The sequence below is a fragment of the Littorina saxatilis genome, linkage group LG9 (assembly GCF_037325665.1).
Source record: "Littorina saxatilis isolate snail1 linkage group LG9, US_GU_Lsax_2.0, whole genome shotgun sequence".
Classification (NCBI taxonomy): domain Eukaryota; kingdom Metazoa; phylum Mollusca; class Gastropoda; order Littorinimorpha; family Littorinidae; genus Littorina; species Littorina saxatilis.
In genome coordinates, this window is record NC_090253.1 from 2,365,217 (window position 1) to 2,379,079 (window position 13,863).

Genomic DNA, 13,863 nt, shown 5'->3' on the forward strand with positions numbered 1-13,863 from the left:
GACTCGGAACACACCTGTCGTTGGAAGTAATTTTCTCGTGTTATGGGGGAGGAGTTTTTTCGTAAAGGGAGTACAAATTTTGTACGAAATTTTTACTCCTGAGTATAAATCTCGTGGGAGTAAATTACTCGTGTTACACCGGGATTTGAACTCACGACCTTCCGATTATGAGGCCGATGTCTTATCCACTATGCTTATACAATGTACGTGTATTTGTATTTTTGGCCACAATATGAGTTTCCACAGAGACAGCCAGTTCTCGAAGGCAAACAATGACTGTCGAGATCTGTGTTAAATGTCATATTTTGGTTCGAAATACAAATAACAATAATAAATTGATCTATTTTTGGTAAGAATGTCTTTTATTTTTTACGATTTAACACACACAAATACACACTTTTTTGTAGAGTCGGCCAGCCACCTAAATGTGAGTTATATTTGGACTCTGGTGTCACAAGGCTCAAAGAAGAAAAAGCGATACATTTAGTTTTGTCGGTTGTTGTCTTTTTTTTCTGTTTTGCTTGATCGGTAATTTGGGTGGTTCTATATATCAAGTTAACCAAATCTCAGAAAAAATGTTATTCAAATAATGCGAAGTCTGTGTAACTTTTGATGGTGCATGTTTCATTTGCTTGAACGGATTCTCCAACATGTCAAAATAACATTTGGTTAAAACAATCTTCATTGGTTTTTCATCACTGGAAAATAAACAAGACATGGCACTAGATTAGCCATTTTGATAGATATGTTTTCATATTATGTCTTTTACTTTCAGGTGCTAGTGTCCAGATAACATTTGGTTGAAACCATCTGCATTGATTTCTCATCACTAGAAACCAAACAAGACATTGCACCAGATTAGCTATATTGATGGATCATTTTCATTTTATTTCTTTTACTTTCAGGAGCTGATCTCCAGCATTGGTTTCTCTTCACTAGAAAAAAATCCAAGACATTGCACTAGATTAGCTATATTGGTAAATAATTTTCATTTTATTTATGTTCCTTTCAGGAGCTGATGCGGTTAGAGCATGCCTACACCCAGCTTCACCGTCAGTACAACAACTCTCCTTCCATCGCTGTCTCCCACATTCTCAACAACACTCGGTAGTGACAGAGGTGGAAAAAACATAATTAAATTGTCCCTGTTTGTGTGTAACTTTCGCCACATTTTGTGAACGATGCAGCTTGCAGCAGAGTATTTATGTGTGAGTGTACGTATATACTTTTTAAATGTATGCAGACTCTGCTAAAAAAGACTCTTTTTTTGTGTGTATGTAATGATGATTTTTTTAGTATGAAAACTGTAAAATGACCAAATCAAAGGCTCGTGTATTGCGTAACTATGCTTAATGTGTAACGACGTATTTTTACAGTTGTGGGCGAATGTGTGGAAGGGGCTCTGCACTCTGTGTGTGCATTGAAAAATAACATTTATTGAGAGACAGTGATTTTCTCTTCAAATTAGGAAACGAGTATACCTTACTTACTGGAATCGCTGAATTTTCTTGTTATTTTCTTGTGTAGCGATTTGAACCCAACTGTCTCAATTTTCGGTTAGGCACTTTACCATCTGCACCAACGGGGCTAACTGTACTGTTATATTTTTGGGTTTTCGCTGATAACTACGAACACAAAAAAAACAGATCGTATTTTTTTCGCACGTTAGGGAATACTAGCCTCATTTATAATTAAGACGATAAAACGAACATCCACGTGTTGGTATGATTATACCTGAGCTTTCTCATTTCTCAGCTTCAGTTAACGCTGACCCACTGCCATGGCAAATATGTTTTGCTTCTCTTTTACATGGTCGTACTTTAATGTTCATAATTTTACTTTTCGACCTTTTCGCTTGTAAAGTTGTGGGTGGTATAACACTGTCACGAATTTGTGGAAAGAGGTCTAAGTTTGCTTGTAAAGTTGTGGGTGGTATAACACTGTCACGAATTTGTGGAAAGAGGTCTAAGTTTGCTTGTAAAGTTGTGGGTGGTATAACACTGTCACGAATTTGTGGAAAGAGGTCTAAGTTTGCTTGTAAAGTTGTGGGTGGTATAACACTGTCACGAATTTGTGGAAAGAGGTCTAAGTTTGCTTGTAAAGTTGTGGGTGGTATAACACTGTCACGAATTTGTGGAAAGAGGTCTAAGTTTGCTTGTAAAGTTGTGGGTGGTATAACACTGTCACGAATTTGTGGAAAGAGGTCTAAGTTTGCTTGTAAAGTTGTGGGTGGTATAACACTGTCACGAATTTGTGGAAAGAGGTCTAAGTTTGCTTGTAAAGTTGTGGGTGGTATAACACTGTCACGAATTTGTGGAAAGAAGTCTAAGTTTGCTTGTAAAGTTGTGGGTGGTATAACACTGGAACGAATTTGTGGAAAGAAGTCTAAGTTTGCTTGTAAAGTTGTGGGTGGTATAACACTGTCACGAATATGTGGAAAGAGGTCTAAGTTTGCTTGTAAAGTTGTGGGTGGTATAACACTGTCACGAATTTGTGGAAAGAAGTCTAAGTTTGCTTGTAAAGTTGTGGGTGGTATAACACTGTCACGAATTTGTGGAAAGAGGTCAAAGTTTGCTTGTAAAGTTGTGGGTGGTATAACACTGTCACGAGTTTGTGGAAAGAGGTCTAAGTTTGCTTGTAAAGTTGTGGGTGGTATAACACTGTCACGAATTTGTGGAAAGAGGTCTAAGTTTGCTTGTAAAGTTGTGGGTGGTATAACACTGTCACGAATTTGTGGAAAGAGGTCTAAGTTTGCTTGTAAAGTTGTGGGTGGTATAACACTGTCACGAATTTGTGGAAAGAGGTCTAAGTTTGCTTGTCATTAAAAACTTAACCAATTAAGCTACCAGTATAGATGAAAAAAGGACTTAGATCGACATTAGTGATGCAGAAAGTATAAACTTATGTGAACTATCCAGTAGTTTTTGTAATATGTAATATGTAATCTATATATATATACGACTTGTGTCTGTCTGTGTGTGTGTGTGTGTGTCCGCGATGCACGGCCAAAGTTCTCGGTGGATCTTTTTCAAATTTGGAGACCGTATTCAGCTACACCCCGGACACAACCTCATCGATGAGATATTTCAACACGTGCTCTCAGCGCACAGCGCTGAACCGATTTTGGTTTTTCTCTGGATCCATTCCCAGTAACTCTTCCTTATCTTCTCCAGTGTTTTCAGCCGCGTTTATCTCCCTTCCTCCGTGCGGTGCGCCGGCAAAGCCGGCGCAGCCGGGTATTCGGCTCGACTTCTTCCCGGCGCAGCCGTACCCGGCGAAGCGGGTATTCATCTAGTGTAATATAAATGATTAAGTGTAAGCCATTTATCATCAAACTATATAAGCAAGGAAAATGTGATTTTGAAGAAAGCCCAAAACAGAACATATATATATACAAGTCTGATCAGATTTTCTTGAAATTGCCTAAATGGCTTTCATGATGAGCGATTATGCGGGTTTGTTTAATAATAATAATAATAAATGAGCATTTATGTAGCGCAACATCATAACTTTACAATTATGCTCTTTGCGCTTGACACATTTATTTTATTTTATTTTATTTATTTACGAGGATTTATATCGCGCACGTATCTCACCACACAAGGCGACTCAAGGCGCATGTTACCTATTAATGCCGTGTGAGATGGAATTGTTTACACAATATATCACGCATTCACATCGGCCAGTAGATCGACTGCCTTTAGGCGCTGCATCCACCTTTCACGGCCTATTATTCCAGGTCACACGGGTATTTTGGTGGACATTTTTATCTACGCCTATACAATTTTGCCAGGAAAGACACTTTTGTCAATCGTGGGATCTTTAACGTGCACACCCCAATGTAGTGTACACGAAGGGACCTCGGTTTTTCGTCTCATCCGAAAGACTAGCACTTGAACCCACCACCTAGGTTAGGAAAGGGGGGAGAAAATAGCGGCCTGACCCAGGGTCGAACACGCAACCTCTCGATTCCGAGCGCAAGTGCGTTACCACTCGGCCACCCAGTCCCTAAAAACTTTAAAATTAAAACACAGTTATACAACAATTTACATCTACATTCATAGTCAACAACGCTTAATTAAAAGCATACACCATCAAACATACATTACAAAAAATTGGGATTTTTTAAGATGTACGCGGCAACCTTTCATCTTCATGACTCATCTTGATTTTATGAATGTGATAGAATACCTTTGATATGATTTTTCCCTACCCAAACGATCTTTTTAGTTTTGTTTTCCTGAACAAATCTATTTGGTTAACAAACAGCATTTCCGAGAGGAAAAAATAAGTAAAACCACGATTTGACGTATTTTGTGTTGTATCTTGAATTAGACCCAATACAAAAGAAATTCTAATTGGTCTGTATATGTGTGTGAATTTACAGCATCCTTTCTTTGACTTTGCTCTATCGGCTGCATATATTTTTGACTTGGTATCTATTAACGTAGACAGACGCCTTTCTGTGTACATTTACACAATCGGTAAATGCTACAGAAATAAATAAATGGCTTTTTCGTGTAAGGATTTAGCACCAAGAAATAAGGAAATAGCTTTGAAAAGGATTTGAACAGAATTTTCAGAGTCACATTTATCTTCTGGCTGGTACCAAATTAGACATTTTCTTCACCTTGAGCAGTATTATAATAAACCAGAAAGTATTGAGAGGCCTAGTGGATCACCTTGCGTGGCACCCTTGTTTAGCCTCTGGCATGCCAGCCAGTATTATTTTGTGAAATAAAAGTTTGAAGTGGCTTGAGTGTTAACTAGAAACTGTGTGCTGCTTACTTTATATACTGCTGATGTGTCATTTTCCTCACGTTGGTTTTGTGTTGGCGTCAAAAGCTGCTGACAAATCAATACATCTTTTGCTGCATATTTGGTTTGATCAGACCTTTGGGGTAGACTACATTGGTTTTTTATTTTTCCTCCAAACTCGTTTTGCTTATTAAAAAATTGTGTACATACGGTACTCAGTGCCGACGTCTGATGGATCAACATCTTAAGCATGCGCAAACCAGTATGAGATATGTATATTTACTCCGTTTAGTGTTTTTGTTTGTATAGTACTTTTGTTGAATTTTAATACAATTCAGCTGTAAAATAAAATCACTTTGATTGATAATTGTTTTTGTCTAATTGTATAACTATGCACTATATGACAATCATGTAAACACTCAATTATATCCAGTTGTATTTTACTTTTACTAAAGATATCATGTATCATCTATTTTGCTAGACTGTGACAGTGTAGAATGTATAAATGCGTGCTTGTTCTCGAGTGAAAAATCCTGTCAAAACGCACGCTGCTTGTGATTTTGTATCTTTACCTGCTCTATCAAACTGTGATGATTCTAAGAATATTTGAATATGGAGTAGTCAACAGGTGTACATAAACGACACTACTCCATCAGATGTCTGTGATACCATGCATTTATTCAAAGTGTTTTTGTGTAGCTTGTTTCTTCAGTGACCTCCTTTTTCCATTTTATTTTGTTTGCGGTTTGTTTGTTTGTTTGTTTGTTTGTTTGTTTTTGTTTGTGTAAGATTCTTGTCTTTATGTTGTTGAAAAGCGTCCGCCTTTTTGGTTTGTGGATGAAGTGTATAATTTTAGAAACATGTATATGGTGTGTTTGTATTTGTGATTTACCGAATCTTCTTCTTCTTGTCGATCACTTGATTTACCGAATGTTAAGTTTGTATTGTATAATGTTAATTAATTATTCTCATACAGCAAATACATTATATATTCAAACTGCAAATACTGCTCCTGCTGCTGCTGCTACCCGTATGTTGTATTATATTTGTTATGCAATAATTTACTGTAATTTCGTTACAGCTTTTTAAACAATGTAATAGTAACCTTTGTATGTGAAATTCAGGTATTCGCGTAAGAATGTGTCTTTGTGTGTAACTGGGATTTAAACGTTTGTGGTGAGAGAAAAAAATTCGTTTTTCTGTTTCCATTTCTGTTAAGTCTACACTATTATTTTGTACTCATTTACAGTACGTAACACAACCAGCCGTCCACATTACTTAATACAACGGAAAGTTATACTAGTCCTGCGTTAAGGACATCTGTTTAAGTCCTACATTTGGGATAATAATATTAGTATATGTTTAACTCAGTATATTCAGTTCCGTCCATGAAATCTCAACTTACGATTCAATGCATCGGACATTGAGACATATTTGTCTCAGATGAAGATACGGAAATAATGAGTGGCGTTTATTTTTAATTATTTATCTGAATTTTTGTGTTAATATTTGCAACAGGTTTTGAGGACAATAATGAATTAAGTGAAAAGAGTGGTGATAGTAGATTATAGTGGTGATAGTAGATTATAGTGGTGATAGTAGATTATAGTGGTTTATTTTTAAATAATGTACTCGAAAAGCATTTACTCCAAAAACATTGTGATACGTAATAAATGATTATTATTGAATTGTTGAAAAACATTACCCTGCATTATTACTGAATTACTTTCGTTCTGGTGTGCAAAAGAGCTACACACACACATGCATGCGCACACACACACATACACACACACATATATATATATGTATATATGATATAATATATATATATATTTATACTTTCAATTGTTTCTTTCACAATTTCTGGTATATATATATACACAAAGCAAAAGAGAGACATTGATGGCGAGAGAGACACACACACAAACACACACACGCAGCGAAAGAGAGAATTTGATGGAGAGAGAGACACACACACTCACACACAAAACATCAAGATTTAAGACCAGCACATAGAAGACATTTGACAAAGAAAAGAGTTAAACATGTTCACATACTTTTTATTGCGTTTGAGGGTGCAAAATCCCCCTTGGCTTTTACAATGTTTTGCTTGGTTTCATTTTTAAGAAAATATTTCACTATTGCATGTAACCAGGCTGTGCTTGTACTGTACATGCGACACCTCAAATATATCGGAACATGTATCACAGTCAACGTGCATAAATCTATACAAAAACGTACGGAGATCGCATCAAAACACCCCCATCAAAAGAATAAGGTAATTGTCTCCCTTGCCAAATAAGACATTTTTCTAAATAGATATTCGAAAAAGAACAATTGCTCACAAAACGGGTACTACCCAATATACCAGCACGAAGCCTCTCTCTCTCTGTCTCTCTACCCAATATACCAGCACGAAGCCTCTCTCTTTCTCTATCTCTATCTCATTCTGGAAGATAATTTATTTCATTATATACATTATCGCACAGAGCATATCACACACACACACACACACACACACACACACACACACACACACACACACAGAACCATTATGAACCGACTCATGCAGTACACATTTCAGACAGACATAAGGAACATGTCGGATATAACCTGGGACAGAAATGAACATAATAACAGAATGACACAGAGACAGCGAAAGAAAAACAAAACAATAAAAGCCAAAAAGGAACGAAAGCACCAAAGTCTGAATGGAAGAGAGGAAAAGTAAAAAAAAACCACTATTGTGTACACACAACAAAAAGAAATAAAGCAGAGGAAAAAAAGCGTGATCACAGAAAACAGACACAACTTATCAAATCAATAAATAACAATCCGCACTGAAGACTGTGTGTGGGTGCGAGAGATTTGAATCTGGTCAATTGTCTGGAAGAGTTGGTGTGTGGGTGAGAGAGTTTTGAATCTGGTCAATTGTCTGGAAGAGTTATTCATCTTCTCGCAGACGTGGAAACTGTTAAGCTTCCAGACCAGTGCTTCAAACACGTTTCTGGTCCCAAGTGAACATCAATAAGAAACATTCGCAAGGTCTGGGCGAGCTTTGAATCTATTCACATGTCTTGAGAAGTATTCTCGTCTTTTCGCCGACTTGAATACCGTGCAGCTTCCAGGTCTGTGCTTCGCACTCACTTTTTGTCCCACATAAACAATCAGTAACAATCAGTCATGAAGTACAGGTGTTACCGTTTGGAATCTGTTCAATTGTCTCGAGGAGCTTTCTCGGGTGTTCGCCGACTTGGATACTGCGTAGATTCCAACACACTGTTTTGCCCAACCGAAGAATAAATAGCAATCAGCCATGAGTTATGCGTTTAAAGGTTTTGAATCTATTCACGTGTATTAATTGAGAAGTATCCTCGTCTTTTCGCAGCCTTCGATACCCAGACATAGAAAGAGTAGATTATTCTTGTATGTCTGTGCCTTTGATACAACCTAGCTTCCAGGTGAGGTCAGTGCTTGTTCACACACGCGTTTTGTTCCACTCGAACAATACTTTAAGCATCCGCCATGTTGAATCTATTCAATTGTCTTGAGGAGTTTTCTGAGCTTATCTTTGACTTCGATACCTTTCAGCTTCCAGTCCAGAGCTTCGAAGTCCGCTGCTTCTATCCTCTCCCTCTGGTACTCGGGCTTTTCCAGTGTATCTTCCGTACTGCAGAAGAAAAAAAAGAGAAATAATTGCAAATGGAGGATGACAAACAAGTAAACACGATAAATAAATGAAGAAAGAGAAAGAAAGAAAGAAAGAAAGAATAAACAAGTCGCGTAAGACGAAATTACTACATTTAGTCAAGCTGTGGAACTCACAGAATGAAACTGAACGCACTGCATTTTTTCACAATGACCGTAGTCCGCCGCTCGTGCAAAAGGCAGTGAAATTAACGAGCCTGTTTAGCGCGGTAGTGGTTACAATGTGCTGCATAGCACGCTTTTCTGTACCTCTCTTCGTTTTAACTCTCTGAGCGTCTTTTTAATACAAACATATTATCTATATGTTTTTGGAATCAGGAACCGACAAGGCATAAGATGAAATTGTTTTTAAATCGATTTCGGAAATTTTATTTGAATCATAATTTGTATATTTTTAATTTTCAGAGCTCGTTTTTAATCCGAATATAACATATTTATATGTTTTTGGAATTAGAAAATAATGAAAAATAAGATGAACGTAATTTTGGATCATTTTATAAAAAAAATTAGTTTAATTACAATTTTCAGATTTTTAATTTGTAAGCCTCCAAGCTGAAATGCAATACGAAAGTCCGGCCTTCGTCAAAGATTGCTTGGCCAAACTTTCAATCAATTTTATTGAAAAATGAGGGTGTGACAGTGCCGCCTCAACTTTTACAAAAAGCCGGATATGACGTCATCAAAGACATTTATCAAACAAATGAAAACAAATGTCTGGAGATATCATACCCAGGAACACTCATGTAAAATTTCATAAAGATCGGTCCAGTAGTTTACTCTGAATCGCTCCACACACACACACGTACACACACACACACACACACACACACATACATCACGACCCTCGTCTCGATTCCCCCCTCTACGTTAAAAAGAAAGGAGTAAAGAAATTATAAACACAGAGAGAAAGAAACTTGCGTCAACACAAAGGGAGATAATGGTGTTTTAGTTTTTTACAGACACCCTCCCTTTTCGTGGAGGTAGATCGATAGACTTGTTGAGGCGTGTACACAGGACAGTGAGGCGTGTACACAGGATAGTGAGGCGTGTACACAGGATAGTGAGGCGTGTACACAGGATAGTGAGGCGTGTACACAGGATAGTGAGGCGTGTACACAGGACAGTGAGGCGTCTACACAGGATAGTGAGGCGTGTACACAGGACAGTGAGGCGTGTACACAGGACAGTGAGGCGTGTACACATGACAGTGCGGCATGTACACAGGACAGTGAGGCGTGTACACAGGATAGTGAGGCGTGTACACAGGACAGTGAGGCGTGTACACAGGATAGTGAGGCGTGTACACAGGACAGTGAGGCGTGTACATAGGATAGTGAGGCGTGTACACAGGACAGTGAGGCGTGTACACAGGATAGTGAGGCGTGTACACAGGATAGTGAGGCGTGTACACAGGACAGTGAGGCGTGTACACAGGACAGTGAGGCGTGTACACAGGACAGTGAGGTGTGTACACAGGATAGTGAGGCGTGTACACAGGACGGTGAGGCGTGTACACAGGATAGTGAGGCGTGTACACAGGATAGTGAGGCGTGTACACAGGACAGTGAGGTGTGTACACAGGATAGTGAGGCGTGTACACAGGACAGTGAGGCGTGTACACAGGACAGTGAGGCGTGTACACAGGACAGTGAGGCGTGTACACAGGACAGTGAGGCGTGTACACAGGATAGTGAGGCGTGTACACAGGACAGTGAGGCGTGTACACAGGACAGTGAGGCGTGTACACAGGATAGTGAGGCGTGTACACAGGATAGTGAGGCGTGTACACAGGATAGCACTGGTCAGCCTTCTACTTGCACACTGTGGGCACAATATTGCAGAATTTATTTCTGGCCTGACAACAATGTCAATGTGCCTAATCAGTTGAGTAGAACTGTCCCATTCTTCACACGAATGATGTAGATGTTTAGTTGTGTGCCTAAATGGAACTCCTTCTCTTTCAAGACCTAATTGCTTGTTCACATGTTTTGTCCATAACCTCTTCAAATATAAGGAATTAAAGACCTCCTTTCCTCAGAATGTGTATATCTTAAAATGCGGGTTCCAGTGTACATTTTCAATGCCTTTGAAGCGAGTACAGGTCATTCTCCGGACAACCATTAGGCTACACAAATTACAAGTAGCTAACACCCACACACAAAACGCACCCGAAACATCAACAACACAACAACCAAAACATTCCCAAAACATGACAGACTCACGTGTAAAACGGGTAATCAAAACATCCCCAAAACATGACAGACTCACGTGTAAAACGGGTAACCGAAACATCCAAAAACATGACAGACTCACGTGTAAAACGGGTAATCAAAACATCCCCAAAACATGAAATACTGACGTGTAAAACGGGTAATCAAAACATCCCCAAAACATGAAATACTGACGTGTAGAACGGACGCGTCAGTGCGTATGCGTGTGATAATGTATTATTGTGCAATTTGCTTTATGTAGTGCGTGTGTTTGCCCATGCGTGTGTTTGTGATACATTTTTTTTAGCAATGTGTTATTTTAGCAATGTGTTATTTTAGCAATGTGTTATTTTAGCAATGTGTTATTTTAGCAATGTGTTTTTTTAGCAATGTGTTATTTTAGCAATGTGTTATTTTAGCAATGTGTTTTTTTCGAGCAATGTGTTATTTATTGATATGTGTGTGGTTGCACGTTAAATGATGTTTTGTTGTCGTAGGATTTTGATTGTACAGCGCTTTGAGCAGGGTTAAACACTGGATACATGCACTATAGAAATAGTATGCATTATTTATTATTATTAATCAAAACATCGCCAAAACATGAAATACTGACGTGTAGAACGGGTAGAGGATTCGCTCCGTAATGGCAGCGATTCCCGAGAAGAGCTTGAAGTCTATGAAGGTAGCATCGTCAACCTCCAGCAAGTCACACAGGTCGCCGAAAGTGTTGGGTTTCAGCGACTGTACCAGCGTCTCCTTCAGGCACATTTCTAACTTCTGCAAAATGAATACTATCAAGAATGATCGACAGCTTGTTGGAAAAAAATATATACAAAAATCAACATTCTTCTTTTTTGGCGGTTTTTTTTCGGCGCTTCTAACTTATGGAAAAGAAATATTGAGGAATAATCGACTGCTTGTTGAAAAAATAAATATGAAAGCCAACATTCTTCTTGTTTCTGCGTCCTTGGGCTACATCTCCCATACACTAGAAAATCTAACAAGGGTAGGACTCACCAGTCAGCCAGTCAGGACGTTTGTCAATAAATCAGTCGGTCAGGCAGCAAGTCAGTCAGTCAGTCAATCAGTCAGTCAGTAAGTCAATTTGTCAGTACGTCAAATAGTCAGTCAGTCAGTCAAGCTGGAAAGTAGTCAATCAGTCAGTCAGCCGGTCAGTAAGTCAATTAGATTTTAGTTATTCTACCGCTAGCTTATTATTCATCTCTTACTCAAAACTTCGTGCGGCCAACGGATCTCTCAAATAAACACAGACTGCACATCCACTGACATCTTTCTTGATGTGGTTTGTTTTATCTAAACAGCACACATAAACTACACATAAACACAGACTCCACATCCACTGACATCTTTCTTGATGTGGTTTGTTTTATCTAAACAGCACACATAAACTACACATAAACACAGACTCCACATCCACTGACATCTTTCTTGATGTGGTTTGTTTTATCTAAACAGCACACACAAACTACACATAAACACAGACTCCACATCAACTTACATCTTTCTTGATGTGGTTTGTTTTATCTAAACAGCACACACAAACTACACATAAACACAGACTCCACATCAACTTACATCTTTCTTGATGTGGTTTGTTTTATCTTTGTGTTTCACGAAGACTTTTTGGTACAAGTTCAAACGACGTGAGGACACCACGCAGAACTTTCTCAAGTAGTCTTGAGGGCACATTTCTGAGGGGAAAATATATTACACACTGTCATATAAGAAAGGAAAACGTAATAGAAAGCCTGCTCATACAATCACGCAAGCACCAACACACACGAAAGCACGAACGCTCGAACACACATGCACATGTATACACACACAAACGCTCGCAAACAAACATCGACAGACGCATAAACACACATACGCGCGCGCGAACGCACATACACTTACACACGCACACACACACACACACACTCACACGCAAATTCACACACACACACACACACACACACACACACACACACACACAACACACACACACACACACACACACACACACACACACACACACACACACACACACACACACAATACATGCACACAAACACTTTGTGTGTGTATGCGTGTGTATGTCTGTGTGAGTCAGTGTGTGTGTGTGATTGTGAATGTGTCTGTGCGTACATACTTACGTGCGGTCGTGCGTGCGTTTGAGCGCGTTTGTGTGCATGCACGCGTGAATGCTTGCGTCTGCATGTCTGTCTGTTTGTGTTTGCATTCGTGAGTGCCTGCTTGTGGGCGTGTGTGTGTGTGTGTGTGTGTGTGTGTGTGTATGTGTGTGTGTGTGTGTGTGGGCGTGTGTATGTGTGAGTGTGTGTGTGTGTGTGAGTGTGTGTGTGTGCGCGCGCGTGCATGTGTACGTGTGCGTGCGTGTGTGTGTGTGCGCGCGTTTGTGCGTGTGTGTTTGTGTGTGTCTATGCGTGCGTGCGTGCGTGCGTGCGTGCGTGCGTGTGTGGATGTGTATGAGTGCGTGTACACTTTCATGCGTGTGTGCTTGCCTGCTTGATTGTGTGTGCGTGTGTTCTTTCTTTCTTTACTTGGTGTTTAACGTCGTTTTCAACCATTCAAGGTTATATCGCGACGGGGAAAGGGGGGAGATGGGAAAGGGGGGAGATGGGATAGAGCCACTTGTTAATTGTTTCTTGTTCACAAAAGCACTAATCAAAAAATTGCTCCAGGGGCTTGCAACGTAGTACAATATATGACCTTACTGGGAGAATGCAAGTTTCCAGTACAAAGGATTTAACATTTCTTACATACTGCTTGACTAAAATCTTTACAAACATTGACTATATTCTATACAAGAAACACTTAACAAGGGTAAAAGGAGAAACAGAACCGTTAGTCGCCTCTTACGACATGCTGGTTAGCATCGGGTAAATTCTTTCTCGTCCCAACCAATATGGGACTCCCTAACCCGCGGGGGGTGTGTGCGTGTGTGCGTACATGCTTGTTCGATTGTCTGTTTGTGTTGGCTTACTTTCTAAATCCTTCATGTCCATGGGCAGTTCGAACCGACTTGATTTCAGCGAAAGAGCCATTCTAGTGTTTATCAAAGACTGCACACGGGGTTTGTTCTGAAATGAGAAACATCACTGATATGAGTTCAAGTCGGCAGCATACCACGCTCTGTAGTTATATCTACCTTGAGCATGAACAAACA

The 13,863-nt window shown here is 39.4% G+C and overlaps 2 protein-coding genes across 4 annotated transcripts in view; one reads left to right on the plus strand and one right to left on the minus strand.

The window, feature by feature from the left end:
• LOC138975063 (ELKS/Rab6-interacting/CAST family member 1-like) overlaps window positions 1–2,320 on the plus strand; it is a 271,931-nt gene extending 269,611 nt beyond the window's left edge. The window contains exon 31 of the mRNA XM_070347709.1: window positions 1,013–2,320. Within this exon, the coding sequence (XP_070203810.1) occupies window positions 1,013–1,111 (99 nt within the window). The 3' untranslated portion in view covers window positions 1,112–2,320. The remainder of the gene's footprint in view (window positions 1–1,012) is intronic.
• Window positions 2,321–7,656: 5,336 nt separating this feature from the next.
• The window catches only part of LOC138975064 (uncharacterized), a 97,366-nt gene continuing 91,159 nt past the window's right edge, over window positions 7,657–13,863 (minus strand). For all 3 annotated transcript variants that reach the window (XM_070347713.1, XM_070347711.1, XM_070347712.1), the window contains 4 exons: window positions 13,681–13,777; window positions 12,273–12,388; window positions 11,290–11,453; window positions 7,657–8,428 (listed from right to left, as the gene is read on the minus strand). In XM_070347713.1, coding sequence (XP_070203814.1) covers window positions 8,293–8,428; window positions 11,290–11,453; window positions 12,273–12,388; window positions 13,681–13,777 — 513 coding nt within the window. In that variant the 3' untranslated portion in view covers window positions 7,657–8,292. The remainder of the gene's footprint in view (window positions 8,429–11,289; window positions 11,454–12,272; window positions 12,389–13,680; window positions 13,778–13,863) is intronic.